The sequence below is a fragment of the Callorhinchus milii genome, unplaced genomic scaffold (assembly GCF_018977255.1).
Source record: "Callorhinchus milii isolate IMCB2004 unplaced genomic scaffold, IMCB_Cmil_1.0 Scaffold16, whole genome shotgun sequence".
Lineage (NCBI taxonomy): Eukaryota > Metazoa > Chordata > Chondrichthyes > Chimaeriformes > Callorhinchidae > Callorhinchus > Callorhinchus milii.
Window position 1 is genome coordinate 3,580,183 of NW_024704757.1, and position 12,958 is coordinate 3,593,140.

At 46.2% G+C, this 12,958-nt stretch overlaps 1 protein-coding gene across 1 annotated transcript in view; it reads right to left on the reverse strand.

Annotated features, from left to right (window-relative positions):
• The window catches only part of si:dkeyp-72e1.9 (syntaxin-binding protein 4), a 41,108-nt gene that overhangs the window by 564 nt on the left and 27,586 nt on the right, over nucleotides 1-12,958 (reverse strand). The window contains exons 11-21 of the mRNA XM_042341267.1: nucleotides 11,812-11,884; nucleotides 10,316-10,410; nucleotides 9,302-9,398; nucleotides 7,496-7,620; nucleotides 5,928-6,020; nucleotides 4,900-4,965; nucleotides 4,067-4,258; nucleotides 3,495-3,611; nucleotides 2,561-2,610; nucleotides 1,553-1,686; nucleotides 716-773 (exon numbers count right to left, since the gene is read on the reverse strand). Of these exons, the coding sequence (XP_042197201.1) occupies nucleotides 716-773; nucleotides 1,553-1,686; nucleotides 2,561-2,610; nucleotides 3,495-3,611; nucleotides 4,067-4,258; nucleotides 4,900-4,965; nucleotides 5,928-6,020; nucleotides 7,496-7,620; nucleotides 9,302-9,398; nucleotides 10,316-10,410; nucleotides 11,812-11,884 (1,100 nt within the window). The remainder of the gene's footprint in view (nucleotides 1-715; nucleotides 774-1,552; nucleotides 1,687-2,560; nucleotides 2,611-3,494; nucleotides 3,612-4,066; nucleotides 4,259-4,899; nucleotides 4,966-5,927; nucleotides 6,021-7,495; nucleotides 7,621-9,301; nucleotides 9,399-10,315; nucleotides 10,411-11,811; nucleotides 11,885-12,958) is intronic.

A 12,958-nucleotide genomic window follows, 5' to 3' on the forward strand; every position in this document is an offset into this window, starting at 1 on the left:
ATTTGATATAGCGCTTTTCACATCTTCTAGACATCTCAAAGCGCTTCACAGAATATACTGTAAAGTGAATTGACTGTATATGGGCGAAACGCTGCACACAGCAGTGACCCACAAACAGTAGTGGATCGAAGTGACCAATTTAAATTTTTTTCTCAAGGGGTTATCAGGCGTGTGGAGTAAGGAAACTTGCCCAAGGTTTCGTCCTGCCGGGAATCAAACCCAGGTCACTTGCTTGCAAGGCGAGTGCTCTAACCACTGAGCTACATGTCTTCATACTGTGGTTCTGAGGATTCAGGAGGTAAATACTGTGAACTGTTAGCAGTTACAATAAGGATCGAATTCTGTGAATGACGCTAATAGTAAATATACAATGAGTTCTATGAATGAAATATGATGAATGGTGATACTTGTCTTTACGCTACCACATATTTAGCTTTAAAAAAAAGTTCTGCTGTAGGATTCTTGGATGGGATTGTAAACAAGTCTTCAAACCTCCCCTTACTGTTAAATACCACCACACTCAATGATCCAACAACGACAACTTGCACTTACATAGCAAGTTGTCTCAGAGCACTTAACAATGGTGGAGCTCAAGGCCGAGCCAGGGGGAAGGTGACCGTAGGCGCGGTCGAAAAGGAAGGAAGGGGCGCGGCAAAGGGGTTGAGGGAGGGATTAGATCCATTAGAAGAGTTGTGAGGAATACTGTGCTACTTACTCAATGTAGTATTTGGCCCCATCTGGTGTACAGCACTCTTCCCACCCATATGGCAATGCTGCAAGACAAATTGGATCTATGACAACACACACAATGTTTGAAGACTAAATAAATCACAACAGTGCTTGGCTGAACATCCAGGGGGTCTCTGCCAGAAGCAACCTCTATTGAGATCAGGTTTTAATATATTTTGAACAAAATCATATCAGGATTTGCCAACTGGACCACTGTAGTCAACAAATTAGAAATCGGCATCTTTTAAAATGTGTCTCATGCTCAATTGTTCTGTACCCTGAAACTTTCCTTTAGAGGATAGCAAGTAAAGTACCAGTGCAGAACAGGGTACATCCTTCCTCACCCGGTACTTCATTTTGTACACATATTGATTTTTACATACTGTATTCCACGTAGACAAGATTACATTGAAGTCATGGGTTAACTAGAACAACCAAGTCTGTTTAAAAGCTAATCCTCCCACTTAGTTTAACCACAAAGGGATGTGTTTAACCATCAAAATGAATTGCCATACTGGGGATCTTATTCCTGGTATCCACTCAAGTTCTGCTCATTAAAGTATTAACCAGAATTTGTGTCAATTTGAATGTTTACTGCAAAATGCACATCTTTCTTACATGTAAATTTCTTTCCAAGTGGGAATGGAAATTGAGCGATGACACCACTGTGTGGCCAAATATTGCAAAGCAACTATGCCCCAACATTTATAATTTTTAAATATACAGTAATATTTCATGACATATACACATTACACTGCAGTGGATATAGGGCTCCCTCTCCCACCCACCCATGTCTTACCCCACCCCTTTGTATTCAGCTTACCATTTCCACATCTAAAAGAGAAGACACCCTCAACTAACTGTTTGGCTTCTGCTGCAAGTAGCCTGGCAGGTCCTTCAGGAGGTGGGGGCAAGGCCAGACCGTCTTCAGTTGTGCTGCCCATCAACTGGTTCACTCTGCAAAAAGGCACATAAGGTAATCAACTGCTTGGTATTCATTGGAGTACATGTGGTGTTTGACCTGAAACAGCAATGTGTCTCAAATATATCAGTTATACTACACATTTATACAGAACCAGGACTGAGTATATGGAGGCAGCATGGAGTTCATGGATACAGTTCCATTTGTACTGTGTATCATAGTTCCTGCTCACTAATCACTAGCTAGTGATCCAGGATAGAATAATAATAACAATAATCCTTGTATTCGGTATAGCGCCTGATCACATCTTCGAGACATCTCAAGGGGCTTCACAGGACGTGATGTAAAGTGAATTGACTGTATATTTTGTGGGCGAATCGTGGCAGCCAATCGCACACAGCAGCGTCCCACAAACAGTCGTGGATTGAAGTGACCAATTTTTTTAAGGAAATATCACCCCCAAAAACGCGACCTGCCAATCAATTAACAATCGATTAACAACCGGGTTCCTACTATTTTTATTATTACTTACTGCGAGGTAAATGGAGGGGGGTGGAGTAAGGAAAGCTGCTCAACATTTCGCCTTGCTGGGAATCGAACCCAGGTCTCTCGCTTGTGAGGCGAGTGCTCTAACCACTGAGCTACAGGACCCCGAGAATGGCCAGGTGAGAACAGGAGTCAGCTCAGCTGTGATACCCTCCGCAGTGATTCCCTTAGCCTGCTGACACTTAGTGTATTTTCTATACAAATACAGGTTTGCAAAACATTTTCATGAATATCACAGACAGGAAGATATGAAAAGATTGTGCTTCTAATATGGAACTCTCCACAGCTATATTGCACAATGTACTTTCTGCTGGTATGATACGAATAATTAGATACCATGGCAATATATTCCAGTTCACTTACCCCTTACCGACGCCCACTAGATTGGCAGATGTTAGAACCTTGTGCACATTCTGTAGAAGAAGTAGAGTTAACGATGAAAATCAAACCATCTTTATTTGGGGGCAGGCGGGGGTGGTGGGGGAAGGATAGAAGATGATTGTTTTCATGCTGGTGAGGGATATTAATGCTGGGGAATGATGGAATAGATTTTCAGTTTTTGTACATGTTATCAATCAAGTACATGAACACGCTTTAACTTTAAAAGACGCCATTATTACAATATAATAGTAATCTTTGCATTTGATATAGCACCATATCGCGTCTTCTAGACGTCTCAAAGCGCTTCACAGAATATACTGTAAAGTGTAGTAACTGTACATTTTGCGGGCGAAACTCGGCAGCCAATTGCACACAGCAGTGCCCCACAAACAGTCATGGATTGAAGTGACCAAATTATTATTTATATTTTGAAAGGAATTAGTACCCCCGGAAAAGCCATGTGCCAATTGATTAACGACTGTGTTCCTACTTACTGCTAAGGATACAGAGGCGTGTGGAGTAAGGAAAGCATATTCTGAATTCCGTGGGTGCAGTCCATGTGGGCAGGTGCCTTGAACTCTTTAACCTTGTGGACTGCTGACCCCCACCGCCCCATCGCCTCTCCTTTCTAAATATATTGTATCCTGCAATATTTAATTGCCAATCATGCCCAGGTTGTAACCATGTTTTTATTAATGCAATCACATCCAATTCCTCACTGTTAATCATGGCTTCCAGTTTTCCCAGTTTGTTCCCCGTGCTCTGTGTGTTACAGTACAGGCAGTGTCAACAGATGTTAGAGGTTTAACCTTCGGTTGTTTGGCAATAAGAGCAACACAAACAAGAAGTGCCCTGAGGTCAGCACTTTATTCCTGACAAACAACCAATTACTGCAGACATTAAACAAAACCCTTACTTCGGCAAACGACAGTAGTCTCTTGTTGGAAATCTCCAGATGTTTTCGATCAAGCTCAGATTTGCGCAGCTGGCAATCAATGATGGAGAGCCTCCGTCGCAGCTCCTGAACATCCTCCTGAGAAATTGGGTTTCAATCACTTTAACGTCAATATGCAAGTGTAATAAAAACCACAGAACAAATTCACAGACAATGTAAAGGTCTGTTCTACACTCTCTCAGCCTCATTAGATATGAAGCCAGTGGGGAAGATTAGCAGTCACCAAAGACACAACCGACAGCTTCCAAGAAATGGAGTGATTATATCTATGACGTTGCCAGTCTTTCGGATTGTGCTCAGCAACACACAGGTGCTCAATCTGCAGCACTTGCAGCATTGATCTCGTCTGCTATGTCCTAACAACTTGTATTTGTATAATGCTATTTACGTAAAAATAAAATGTCTCAAAGACAGACCCTCGAATCAAACCCAACCACTTAGCTGGACGGGCAGGACATTTCCACACAATTCCCACCCCGGCCCCCCTTCCCCTCCTATGTATGCTGGATGATGACCGTCAGGTCATGGCTTACCTTGGTGGACTCTCCAGGGCTGACCTGCTGTTTCCCCGCCTGCTCAATTTTGAGCTCGGTGATCTCGGCTTCAAGGAGACGGATCACCTCCTCGTAGTCCTGCTCAGCGCTGTGTGCCTGGCACTGCACAGCGTCGGCCAGCTGTAACTTGTTCTGGAGAGTCCTATTTTCTACAAGTGCATCAGTGGCTTTCTGCAGGGTTAGACGGGTGGTCTGGCAGTCAGTGGGATCAGGTGAATTTGTTTAAATGTAGTTGTATTTCTCCTTTCATCTTGTTCTGCACCTTTCTCTCCCTCCGCCAAATGCCAATACCCAAAAGGTTTTTGGTGTTTGTTTACAGAATCTGGCAATTTTGCTGCAGCCCCAACCCCAGGACCCTGCTATCATGTGGTGACCCACCTTTCCTTAGTCTCCTGAGCAACTGCTCTGCCTTTACCTTCACTTTGGCTGAACTCTGCACAAATTCTTGCAAGTTTCTGCACCAACAGCACAAGATTTCATGGGAGTGAATTTCTTGTGGCTTTGGTATAATGCACAACCTTATTGAGTGGAATAATAATAATAATAATCCTTGCATTAATGGCACCTTATCACATCTTTGAGACCTTTCGACTGTATGTTTTGTGGGCGAAACGAGGCAGCTGATTACAAAGGAAGGAGGCAAGTAACTCCAACGCGACTGGAACATGGTGCTGTACTGAATGTATCTGCGGCCCCATAGCTAGCGGCTGAGGTGGTGACTGACGCTCTTCTCTCTACTCCTCCTGACGTGAAAGGCGCTATACAAGTATAATTTTGTTGTTGCTCTGATACACGACGCTCACCACACTGACCTGACTGAGATGCTGTAGCTCATCCTCCAGGGATTTCTTACTCTTCTCAGTTTCTATCATGAGAGCCTGTAAAATACAGAGCAGACACAACGCAGCAAACTTTATAGCCTTCCTGCCTGGTACTCAACTAAACTTTATACTCAAATGTTTGAGCTCTGAATCGTCAGGGACTGTACTTTGTGGTCTGTTCTAACAACAGTTTATACAACAGTTGAGCTTATATGAACTATAATGCCTGATGATAATCCCCACTAATTAAGGTTTCTTGTAAATTCTACATCATCTCCTCACTTTTATATTCTATCCCTCTGGATAGAAAGTCCAAGACACCATTGGCCTTTTCTATAGCCTTGTTACAATGAGACCAGCTACTGATAAATGCAGTCTTTCCAAATCATAATTTTTTTCGATTCCTTAATGTTTTCCTGCGGGTTTTGGAGTTTTTTAGAGCTTTAAATATGTTTAATACCACCTATATCCTCACCTGCATCAAACTCCACACCTTGCCACTAAATCCTCGCACCACGAGCTCCCTGTCCCCGAATGATCCTCAAGAACATCACCCTCAATACTAATGCCTCCCTTGTCCCACCCAGCACCTCCCTGTCCCTCTGACCTGCTCATACCTCGCTCCTCTGGCCACCCCCTATGCTCAGCTCACACAGACCCACACTCGTCCCCAACCCCTCTGCACCACCATTGGTCACCAGGCCTTCAACCACTGCACTCACTAAGCTCTGGAACTCTGCCTCAATCTCTCCGCCTTACACCCTCTTTATGAATCTTTAAATCCCATTTGAAGATCAATCTCTTCAACTGCGCCTATAGTCACCTCCCCTTCCTTCGCACTCGGGGTCCAACCCTGCCTTACAGCGCTTTGAGACATTAACCTATGTGACGGGCGCAGTGTAAATGCAAGCGTAAGTGCAAATGTTGTTTCAGAATAATTAATAACTGCTGAATGGTGAGGGAGCAGAGCCACAGCAGTGCATGAACCCTGTCACACCCCACACTGATGGGAAACTCACCTTCAGGTTGTTTACCTCCTGGTGCAGCTCTGCCATCTCTGTGTGCAGCTGCTCCAGCTCCTCTGTGTCACGGGCGATGTTCGAAGTAAACGGCTAAAGTTTAGAAGGTGAAGAGAACAAAAGGCCGATCACGACACCACGTAATACTTCAGGATAGACCAATCAACCTCGGAGTACAATACAATAAATTGATTGTGTTGTCACTTGTGAAGTAAAATCTTCCAATGATTTTACCCCCAGCTGGATTTCCTGACTATAACTGGTTGCGTTTGCCCAGGTCCAATGACCCAAGGACAAATGTTTCAAGGAATCTTAAAGGCAGACCCAGTAATAGCCCTAATATCATAGGGGTCCAGGCCATAGGGTACAAGTTGGTTGAGTAACACATTGAATATGAAAGTTAACTTAACACAATTGTAATCGTGGATTAAAGCTGCTATAATTAAAATAATTCTAAACTAAAAATGTGCCCATCTAATTGAAAATTGCACAGTTCTTTAAATCCCCATCACTGCTTCCTCGTTTAGTCAAACTGATTTGATCGCCTGGAGAGAGGTGTGCTGTTCCAGGGCTCACCACCATGACGCAGACACTTTCCTCGGCAGGGCCTGTGAGCCAATGCTAATAATAATCATAATAATCCTTGCATTTGATATAGCGCCTTATCGCATCTACTAGACGTCTCAAAGCGCTTCACAGAATATACTGTAAAGTATGTTTTGTGGGCAAAACGCCCACAGTTCTCAATCTCTAGCCGGGGCTAGGTGGGGGTCCAAGCTTTTGGCTGCCGAGGGCCGGATGCCCTATTTGAGAAACGGCCACCAGCTGCACAAGCAAAATTTTTGTGTTTCCCTTCCAGAAAGATAACATAACAACATGGAGGGGCTACGGAGGGCCTGGGTAGTCCAGATAAAATGGAGGGAGGGAGGGGACAGACTGACACTGGACTGGGGGCCGGAATGCGACCCACAGCGACAAGTGCAGTGCCCACCGGGTGAAGGCAGATTGTTAGATAAGATTTCAAACGCACCATCGTATTCTAAGTGGAATGTATTCGGTCTAATTCGGCTCGTGGGGGTGAGCTGGCCTAACCTTGCTCAGTTTAAAAAAAATACCACCTTATTCTCAACTCCCAATTCTCTCCTGCTAGCTGGTTTGCACAACATACTAAACCTTTAATTAGGTTACAGGCAATACAGATAATACAGATAATATTAGCCATTATTGACTAAGCTAGCAATCTAGTACACATCTTTTGCCTCTATTTGCCTTAACTAACGGCTTCTTGTTACATATTCCAGTCGCTGTAAGTACAGGAAACACTTATTTATCTCTGTGGGTCGTAACGTTTGAATAGATACAGATGTACGTACTTATTTCAGCTAAAAAAGGAAGTGTCTTTCTCACATGAGACGCTTTCTATGAATTAACCTAGCGATTGTTCTGGTTTATTTTGAAAACAGATTCCAGGAATATTCACGCTATGACGGCAGTGAGTTTGAATCTTACTTAAAATATTATTTATTGGCTCTTTTTGCAAGCCTCAAAATACAGTTCTTAAGACCTACTGAGTGGAAGGCTGACGTATCCAGCAGATTGGCCACCTCATTCGGAGAGAACAACGGGGGGCTTTGACTTAGTCCGACTTCTTCCATCTCCTCTTGCAGGTAGTCCCTCGCAGCCTGCACAAACACTGCGGAGTGAGAGTTCACATCAGTTATTTCAGACCAAGTAAACCTCAAGTTCAGTGGGCTCTGGTCTGCTCCATGTCCCCCGCCTTGCCCGCCCCACCATCGGCGGTCGGGCCTTTAGTCTCTCTGACCCACCCTCTGGAACTCCATCCTATAGTCCCTTCGCCTCTCCCGCTCCCTTGCCTCCTTCAAGGCCCGTCTCAAGACCTTCCTCTTCAAACCACGCCTTCGGTCACCTTCCTACCCCCACCATCCACATCCTCTTGACTCCAACTCCCCGCTCAGGTGCAAACCCATCATTGACCAGTTCCTTGGGACATCCCGCTGAAGTGAAAAGCGCAGTATAAATGCAATTTGTTGTTGTTGTTGTCACCTTGTTTGTACAGAACCTTCCATTCCAAATCCTAGCTCGCTTTGTCGCTTTTCTCTTACAACAACAATAACAAAACTACATTTATAGAGCGCCTTTCACGTCGGGAGGACATTCCAAGGCGTTGAACAGTCAGGTGTCATGGGGGAGAGGTGGGGTAGGGGTGAGGGAAGGCAGAGAGGTGGGAGGGCGACCAAAGACGCGATCGAAGAGAAGGGTCTTGAGACTGGCCTTGAAGGAGGCGAGGGAGGAAGCGAGGCGAAGGGACTGTGGGATGCAGTTCCAGAGCGTGGGGGCAGAGAGACTGAAAGCCCGGTCACCGATGGTAGGACAGGTCGGGCAGGAGACATGGAGTAGGGCGGAGCCCGCTGAACGGAGGGAATGGGCAGGTTGGTAGGGAGTCAGCAGGTCAGAAAGGTAGGAGGGTGCAAAGCCATGGATGGCCTTGAAAGTGAGGATGAGGACTTTGCACTCGATCCTCTGAGGGATGGGGAGCCAGTAGAGTCGGGCGAGGGTGGGAGTGATGGGATCAGGGAATCTGGTGCGCGAGAGTACACGAGCTGCAGAGTTTTGGATGAGCTTACAGGTCAGAAAATAAGTTGCTGAAGACTAGTTCTATGGAGGTACCTTTTCATTCTGTTAAACTATAATCTTGAAACATTCTCTGCTTTTTTTTAAGGGGGTGAGGGCGTGAGAGCTTGAAGAGTGGAGGAAGAGGGGAGAGTTTGACTACTTTGCGGGTGGTTGCACTAAACCTTTCAGGTCCTGAACAAAAATGACTTTTTTAAAAAAAATAACCATCAGATAACATCAAAGAGAAATAGCAGCTGCAGTTAAGTGACGTATTTACGCGATGAGTCAACTTGACTGCCTGATAATGAGGAGTAAGTTTCCAGCCGTGTTGAATCGTGTTATTTAATGGTTCCCATTTACACAGTCCATTTATACCAAAAATGTCTGCACATATATTAATGGGATGGGACCTTGGTTTAATGGCACATTGGAAGGAAGGCGCCTCTAACCAGCAGCCCCTCTACGCCCCCACTCCCCAGTATTGGAGAGTCAGCCACAAGATCACAACAATTTTTCTGATGAAAACAGAAAACAGCCCTGTTTGACGATGTGAGTTCAAAGTCCCAACCAGAGGGCTTGAACCCACAATCTTCCAACTCAAAGGCGAGCCTGATTCTAACTGAGCCAGGCTGGCACCAGTGGGAAACTGGCAAAGAAGCTGGAGGTAATACAAATGTTACAAAAGTCGAGAAGCTTTCTTTATGCTAATCTAGAATCCAATCTACAATGGTTGTCTTTACCTCCAAAGGCCACAGTTCCTTGTGAATCTGCTGTCAGGCTCTGCTTCAGCTCTCGTCTCCGTTCCTCTGTTACATCCAGTCCCAGATACATCAGTGCCTACAGCAGATAAAAACATGTTGATAACCAAGGTGCCTGGGTGAGGTGCAGCAAGAGTCTGGTCCACAAGCTGCAAAATTCTCATCCAAAACACTGCTGCCACCATTCTTGCCCACACAGAGCTTCACATGCCCATCACTCCTGTCCTCGCTAAGCTCTTCTGGATGTTTGTCACCCAGCATCAGCCAAGATCCTCACCTACAAATTCCTTCCCCCTTGCACCTCCCTACCTCTGTGATTCTTTGCACTTTTGACTCCTTTTCACCCCTTCACTCGGCAAACTCGGGGCTGCTGCCCGTTACCCGCCCTCTTAACCCCATTTGTGGCCACGTCTTCAGCCTCTATGGCCTCATCCTTGAGCCTCTGTCTTGCTCCTTCTCTATCTACATGAAGAGTGCTCTGTAATTGCAAGTTGTTGTTCCCCATTATGCCGTGGAATAACATTGCTGCTGCTTGAATCGCCAGTTCCCTCACTTATTATATAATTCCCTCTGACTCTCATTCCAAACATACAACATGGAAATCAAAGATCTTCATTGAGTCACTGAAGTTCATTTGCCAAAGTTCCAATCCACCATCGGCGACTCCGCCTCCGCTCGACTGGCACCGGCCTCCTGCTCGCCCCTCGCACCCTCCGCCCCACCATCGGAGGTGATGCTTTCAGCCACTACGCCCCAAAACTCTGGAACACTCTCCCTCAAACCCTCCGCCTCTCTCCCCTCTTTCAAGTCCCGCCTGAAGACTTTCCTTTTCGACCGTGCTTACGGCCACCTCCCCCCCGGCTCGGAGTCAGGCTCCGCCACTGTTAAGCGCTCTGAGACGCTAACCCTGCGAGGAGGGCGCTGTATAAGTACAAGTTGTTGTTGTTGTTGTTGTTGAATCCAAAGCTACCTCTAGCAAATAAGGAAGATACTCACCAAGTCAAGTTTGTCCATCTTTAACCTAACGTGAGGGTCCAGCGAGACCTTTTGTTTGCTACTGGCTGCTTCCTTCTGGGCAGATGGTGTGGCAGCTGGATAGAGGAGCAAAGGATTTCCATTAGCGAAAGTAAAGTAGAGAGCAAACCCGTGATAACCCCAGCGGCTGCATCCCCTACCTCAGGGCTCGCGTTAAAACGAAGCGTGAGATAAAAGTGCCGGGATTGACGTGTCTCTACTCCACGGAAAGATTGTGCTAAATCCAGCGTTTCCTTTGGAAACAATGAATATCCCAAACTCTGTCAGCTCTCCAACTGACTCGCCCCAAAACCACCCGTGTCAGCCTGGCTCAGTTGGCAACAACAACTTGTGTTTATATGCCTCCCCCCAATCCTCCCAAGCAGGGCGTGGCAGGGCAGGGCTCTCGCCCCTGAGTCAGAAAGTTGTGGGTTCAAGCCCCACTTCGGGACTTTGAATCACATTGTCTAAGGTGACGCTCGATCGCAGTGACTGGGGAGCTCTGCTGGGCAGGTGCTGTTTTGTTGGAGGTGCCTGGACCAACTCACAATCCAGACTTGGTTTAACATCTCATCGAAGGGGCAGCAGGACTTGTCCTTCGTGCCGTCCTTCGGATGAGACATTAAACCGAGGTTCCGTTAAAGATCCCACGGCACTGTTGGAAAAGAGAAGGGAGTTTCCCTCTCCCGGCGTCCTGGCCAACAAATCCCCTGAATAAACTTGGTCACTCACTCCAATGCTGTCTTGAGGGATTGCCTTGTGCAACTGGCTGCCACATTTGGTCCACAAAATACAGTCACTACAATTTACAGTATATCCTGTGAAGCGCTTTGAGACGTCTCAACGACGTGAAAAGATGCTATATCAAATGCAAGGATTATTGTTATTCTCTCGCTCAGTCTTTAGTGCCTGCAAACTTAAAGCCTTTCTCCTGAGCTACATTAACTACTTACATCTTTACGTAAAGAACATTTTATATATCTTTAAGTGTGCTGGAACCTGCCTGTTCCTCACCATTATGGGCAATGGATGAACCAGTGTTTTACACTGACACTGCACTTTTCTGGGATGCCCGCCTCCACCCACGGTTTGTCCAGCTAGGACCACCCATCCGTTAGTGCTTTGGCTTGCAGGGTTAACAGGAGCTGAGTGGGATGATTCCCTGTCCTAAGTGACTGGTCTGCCCTTCCAGGTCCCTCCCATGAGCCAGGCTGTGCTGTCATCAGCAGCGTCTTGGAATACTGCGGACCTGTCTGGCTCAGGAATCGGACAACCGAGACCGCCACAGGGGGCTGGCTCCATTCCGACATTCCATTGGCAAATTTGTCACCTCGGAGCCAGGATGATTTTAGTGACAATCTTTGTCAAAAAAATAAAAAAATTCCCTTTTCTGACCTTCCTCTTTTGTCCTAGGACAAAAGAGGAAGGTCAGAAAAGGGAAATTCTTTGCTCCTCAGCAAGCGGAGGCCGAGGAGTACCTGAGATAGTGAGCTCTGGCGGGCAGATGTCTGGTGATGAGGAAGACACAGGCAAATGATCTTCATGTCGGGGCTGGAGAGGAAAACACACAAGAGTTTGTGATTAGCCTGAAGGTTCAACACAATGGAGAATCCTTATTCTACAATAACACACAGGACGACACATAGGCCAGCAACATAACAGATTCAGCTGCTCACATTACATTGTGAGTTTTTATTCACAAGGTTATTTTTTTTAATCGGATCAAGGACTGATCGCTATATTAATCTGTAGGTTACATTTGTGAGCTGCATCAGCCATTAACCTGCTTGGTTGGCTCCATGGATCCCAAACATTCTCAAATGTTCACCTAGTAAACTAGTCACAGAAGAACTCTCATCCCCACTGACTTTGTCCACAAAATACACGCAGTCACACGCTTTTACAGTGCATCCTGTGAAGCATTTTGAGACGTCTCGATAATGTGATAAGGAGTTGCACCAAACACAATGATTATTATTATTATTATCTTCAGATAAACAACTGCAGTAAAGACTCATCTCAATTTCCCAATTAAATTCAAAACAATTAAAAGGAAACTAATAATTAATAGAATGATCGACAGGGCCCCAAGAGAAGTCTCCCTCTCCCTCATGCAAAATGTACAGACTTAAAAAATACAGATGTAAAAAATACATTCCATTTCTGCCCATTTGTGTGTCATCCCGGCTCAGTGTGTGTGTGTCATCCCAGCTCAGTGTATGTGTGTGTGTCATCCCGGCTCCGTGTGTGTGTGTCATCCCGGCTCAGTGTGTGTGTGTGTGTGTCAGCCCGGCTCAGTGTGTGTGTGTGTCAGCCCGGCTCAGTGTGTGTGTGTCAGCCCGGCTCAGTGTGTGTGTGTCAGCCCGGCTCAGTGTGTGTGTGTCAGCCCGGCTCAGTGTGTGTGTGTGTGTGTCAGGCCGGCTCAGTGTGTGTGTGTCAGCCCGGCTCAGTGTGTGTGTGTCAGGCCCGGCTCAGTGTGTGTGTGTCAGGCCGGCTCAGTGTGTGTGTGTCAGGCCGGCTCAGTGTGTGTGTGTCAGGCCGGCTCAGTGTGTGTGTGTCAGGCCGGCTCAGTGTGTGTGTGTCAGGCCGGCTCAGTGTGTGTGTGTCAGGCCGGCTCAGTGTGTG